The sequence below is a fragment of the Sciurus vulgaris genome (genome assembly GCF_902686455.1).
Source record: "Sciurus vulgaris genome assembly, chromosome: 5".
NCBI classification, from domain to species: Eukaryota; Metazoa; Chordata; class Mammalia; order Rodentia; family Sciuridae; genus Sciurus; species Sciurus vulgaris.
The window spans coordinates 50,968,700-50,973,798 of NC_136465.1; the positions used below are offsets into that span (position 1 = coordinate 50,968,700).

The following is a 5,099-nucleotide window of genomic DNA, read 5'->3' on the forward strand; positions in this document are numbered from 1 at the left end:
TCAGCGGAAGTCAGAACCTGGAATCACAGCCCCTTTCCTCGCCTCCTCCCCCCAAAGGCCCCTCCCTTCCTGCAAAAGCTTGGGAGCCCCGCCCACTTCCGCAACGCAGAACAGGCCGCAGGTCACGCCTGGCCTCAGCCAATGTTCTGCCTCCCAGGAAACGTTACCTCTGACCGCCGGGCTAATCAGAGACAGTAGGACGAACTCCTCGCGAGAGGTGAGGTTGAAGCTGCCTCCGCCATCTTGGAGATGGGAGACGGGCGATGGCTGTGGTCCTTCTGCTAATGCAAACAACAAAACGGGCACGGTAGTCGTCCCCGAGTGAGGCTTTCATCATTGTAACTGTTGACCAAAACTCCAGAAGAAGCGAGAGTGTCAAAACCGAGCTCAGCGACACTGTGAGCCCTTTCACTTTCCTTCTGGGGCGGCTTAGGTGAAGTGACTGAGGACCGGAAGGATGGTGCAGTCCTGTTCCGCCTACGGCTGCAAGAACCGATATGATAAGGATAAACCTGTTTCTTTCCACAAGTATGGAACCAGAGCGTCTCGCGGGGCCGGTCCCAGCTGGGGTTGGGGGCGCGCGCGGCCGGTCGGGCTGGGGGCGGAGCTAGGCGCGTGTCCGCGCGAGACCTGACAAGAGAGGCGGGGGCGGGGCGCGGGGCTCTGTTGGGGTCTCCCGGGCCTGGCGTGGGTGGGCGTGCCTGAGGTGGGGCTCCTTTTGGAGCCTCGGGGCTTTCGGGCGCGTTGCCGAGGCGGTCATTCGCGCTTTAGGAACCGACCCTGGGTGCAAAACATCAAATAGAAACAAAGACCTTGAAGAACACCAAGCAGTCGCAGTTTTTCTTAACTGAGGTGGTTAGGAGGCTTGCATTATAGCAATTATTGATTGTTTTGGCCAGGATATCGGTGAGGATTTTTTGACCCATTTCCAGGACTCACCCTTTAAGGATCTCTAGATTTTAAAAGGAAGCCTTCCTGTGCAACCATTGAGTTGTTACCTTTCAGCACACAATAATGATAATATAGACAACAATACTCAGGTGCCATAATAAAGGCCAATGTGAGCCGTTAGGGACCTGCCCCACAGCTTTCATGGCTGTTTTATCCTGTAGTTACGCAGCTTGAGAGCTACAGTGAAAAATACTCTCGTGAAAAAAGGAAAATTACAAGATTGAAATTAATAATCAAGTGATGTACACAGCGTGACACAGTGTTTTCAATTAACCAAATTTAGTGTTTACAAATTTTAGTAGATTTCCATCAGAGTTCCTTTGCCAGAATGCCTGACTCTGAAAGTGATAGCTGAGAAATCAGATCCAATGGTAAATTACACAAGTATTTCATAGCCAAGTAATACAAAAGCAAATTTTTAAATACTCTTTCAAATTTTTTTTTTGATGAGGAATCATTTATGTTTGATAGGGATTTTGAATGCATATTTATATGTTTTATGTAACTCGAACTGCACTCTACGCAAATAAGACTATACAGAGCATAAAGAGATCTTCAGGGTGTTGACATTTCCTCTTAGAAAAGGGGTTGAGCCATTATGACAGTTTAGAATATCCTGATGTTGTGTACGTAATTGGAGTTACTGTAATTTCTGAATATTGATGTACTTTTAGAAATAGGTCAAGAGATGATGACAGGAATATGCATTCAGCTCCCCACCTTCCCATCCCACATTTCTTACAATATTGCAGAGGGAATCTGAAAAGTATGGAAAATAGTTAAGAATGACAACACTTACCTGAAATACTGTGTTTCTGCTAGATGTTAGAAAGGTTTGAGCTTGGGCACTGGAGTGCACATCAGTGATCCCAACAACTCCAGAGGCTGAGGCAGGAGAATAGCAAGTTTGAGGGCAACCTGAGCAATTTAGGGAGACCCTGTATCAAAATAAAAATTTTAATTGGATGGGGATATAACTCAGAAGCTGAATGCTCTTGGGTTCCATCCCCAGTACCACCACCATCAGAAAAAAAAAAAAAAAAGTTGAATGAATCAGAAGGGCTAACCCTTAATGTAGAAGAACAGAGAACAGTTTGGGAGCAAGTAGATGGGAAAGAGCTTCACAGAATCTCACAATCTAAAATTTGTAATCCTTGGGCTGGGGATATAGCTCAGTCGGTAGAGTGCTTGCCTTGCAAGCACAAGGCCTTGGGTTCGATCCCCAGCACCGCAAAAAAAAAAAAAAAAAAAAAAAAAATTTGTAATCCTTGGGCCAGGAGGCCCTGTGTACTGAATTTTATAAGTGATTGCTACCTTAGTTTGTTCTTCTGGACACCATTTCTAGCAGGGAGTTTCAAAGACACCTCTTCTCCAAGCTTCTAAATAGTAGCAGTAGGTGGAGAGCTTGCTGTGCCAAGAAAAGGGACTCTTGGAAAGATTGGTTAGATCTTCATGATAATAGCACAAACTCTAGCATACCTTACATGGAAGAGAAACTGTAATATAGATTTGAAACATCTTATTTTGACTTTTTTCTAACCCTTCCAGTTTGAATTCTATCTCCCTTTACCTGGGCCTAATGGTCACATGTCTGTTGACTAAGAGATAAATCAAAATAATTTCCTTTACTTTTCATATATTCTGCCTATAACTCAATTAGTTCAAATTTAGCCTCTTCATATTTTTCTGTCAGACTGATTCTAATAGAACTAGAAGTCTCTTTCCCCCTAGGACATTAGATGTATATATACCATTTTCGTTTTTCTATGCAACACACAGAAAAATTATTAGTAAAAAAAGTGAGTTCAGTTTTGTTCTATAGCATATATTTTATTTGAACTTTTTTGTGTCATTAATATAGAAAGTTAAATATTAATCAGTGAGATAAATATGTAAGTGGAGCTGATCTTTAAGCAAGTATTCCTTAGTTTGTCAACACCAATATAAGATAGTTCTTTACTAAGCAAGAAAGTTTGGGTGCCTTTGTTTATTTTTAAAAAGGTAGAGAACTGAATTATGTCTTCTTAGGTTTCCTCTTACTCGACCCAGTCTTTGTGAAAAGTGGGAGGCAGCTGTCAGAAGAAAAAACTTTAAGCCCACCAAGTACAGCAGTATTTGTTCAGAACATTTTACTCCAGACTGCTTTAAGAGGGAGTGCAACAACAAGTTACTGAAAGAGAATGCTGTACCCACGATATTTCTTTGTACTGAGCCACATGACAAGGTACTATGTGTTTCAAACTATTGAGCTTTTTTCTATTTATAAATTAACGTGTTTAATGTGTTCATTGTAGAAAATTTGGAAAACTCAGGAAAGGGTTAAGAAAACAAATGTACCTAGAACCTATTGCTTGTAAATAACCACTCTTAACAGTGATGTACTTTTTAAAAGACACAAAATGGAGTTTATTAAAGTTAAATAGCCTCCCCTAAGGAAGTCTATCTAACTTTATTACTTCCTTAAAATCACTCTATAATTCTACTTATATGTTGATGTGTTGATGAATTTTTTAAAGTTATTTTTACCCTCTGTTTTAAGTGCCTCACATTTAATTAAATCTGATTAATTCTTTTATCTCTTGCCTGCATCCCACTTTAATTTTAAGTAGAAAAGTTAAGATTAAAGCTATGTTCTTATTTTGGAATGTTTCTGTATAACCAATCACAGTCGTCTAGTATTCCCAAAATTCCACAGTTTAATTCTTTTAAGCTGTTATTTTTAGTTACTAAATTCACACTTGTTCTGCATTTTTGTTTTAGAAGGAAGATCTTCTGGAGCCACAAGAACAGCTTCCCCCGCCTCCTTTAACACCTCCCATTTCCCAGGTTGATGCTGCTATTGGGTTACTAATGCCACCTCTTCAGACCCCTGATAATCTCTCAGTTTTCTGTGACCACAACTATACTGTGGAGGATACAATGCACCAGCGGAAAAGGATTCATCAACTAGAACAACAAGTTGAAAAGCTCAGGAAGAAGCTCAAGACTGCCCAGCAGCGATGCAGAAGACAGGAACGACAGCTTGAAAAACTAAAGGAGGTTGTACATTTCCAGAAAGAGAAAGATGACATATCAGAAAGAGGTTATGTGATCCTACCAAATGACTTCTTTGAAATCGTTGAAGTACCAGCATAAAACAATGAAATATGTATTGATTTTTAATGGGGCAAGACCACACATCCTCTTTTAGCTTATATAGGAGTTTCATTTGGAAAAAATAGCACTTGATTACTTGTATAAAAACAATTCAGAATATTTTTTTAAAAATAAATTAGATATATACTGTAAAATTGTAATTTTTCGTTTGTAATTTCAGAGTTTTACATTTTAAAAAATATTTTAAAAGTTATTAAAAAAAAAAGCCTCAGACTGCCATTGTAAGTTGGTTTCAAGATTGGAGATTTTTGTTTGAATATTTATAGAAATAATGTAAAAATAAAAAGCACAGAGAGTGAGAACAGTGAAGATGATTTAAGTTTCAATTTTAAAAAGTAATGCTCTTTATTGAGAAAACTTAGTTATATTTTAAATCAGAAGTATGGATTAGATCATAGGGTATAACCTCTCTATGTTTGTATACAAACATTCATATCTGTAAAGTCAGAAGGTTCATTTATCTTTCTGAATCACTTGTCAAGGATAAATTGGCAAATCAGTTGAAAAGATTTGACTGTCTTCAGAATAGGAAATGAAGAGTCATTCTGTATCTAATCAATAAATATAAAGGTGAGTTATTAAAAAATGAACCCCTTCATTTTTTCCCCAGTATTATAAATCAGAATATATTCTCGGGTGGAAGAAACATTTTTTTTCTTTCTTTCCTTTTTTTTTCAGACCAGGGATTGGACCCAGGGGTGCTTAATGACTAAGCCACATCAGAAGCACCCCCCACATTTTTTTTTTTTTTAATTTTGAGACAGGGTCTCACTACATTTCTTAGGCCCTTGCTAAAGTGCTGAGGCTGGCTTTGAACTTTTGATCCTTACGTCTCAGCCTCCCAGTCTCTGGGAGCCACCAGAACTGCATTGTGCACCACAGTGCCCAGTTATGAAAGAAATATATTTTCTTTCATACTTTAAGTAAAGCATTTGTTACCATTGAAGTAAAAATTAGGACCTGTCCCTTGATGAAAGGATACCCAATTCCCT

At 39.1% G+C, this 5,099-nt stretch overlaps 1 protein-coding gene across 1 annotated transcript; it reads left to right on the forward strand.

Annotated features, from left to right (window-relative positions):
• The first annotated feature begins 204 nt into the window (after window positions 1-204).
• Window positions 205-4,824, forward strand: THAP1 (THAP domain containing 1). The gene is made up of 3 exons (XM_079140633.1): window positions 205-528; window positions 2,980-3,175; window positions 3,712-4,824. Exons 1-3 carry the CDS (start codon window positions 458-460, stop codon window positions 4,084-4,086), a joined length of 642 nt encoding a protein of 213 aa, XP_078996759.1. The 5' UTR covers window positions 205-457; the 3' UTR covers window positions 4,087-4,824.
• Window positions 4,825-5,099: the final 275 nt, after the last annotated feature.

Coding starts and splice junctions, on each gene's coding strand:
- THAP1 (XM_079140633.1), top strand. CDS start 458: ATGGTGCAGTCCTGTTCCGCCTACGGCTGCAAGAACCGATATGATAAG. Junction 529..2,979: donor AAACCTGTTTCTTTCCACAA/GTATGGAACCAG, acceptor ATGTCTTCTTAG/GTTTCCTCTTACTCGACCCA. Junction 3,176..3,711: donor GTACTGAGCCACATGACAAG/GTACTATGTGTT, acceptor TTTTTGTTTTAG/AAGGAAGATCTTCTGGAGCC.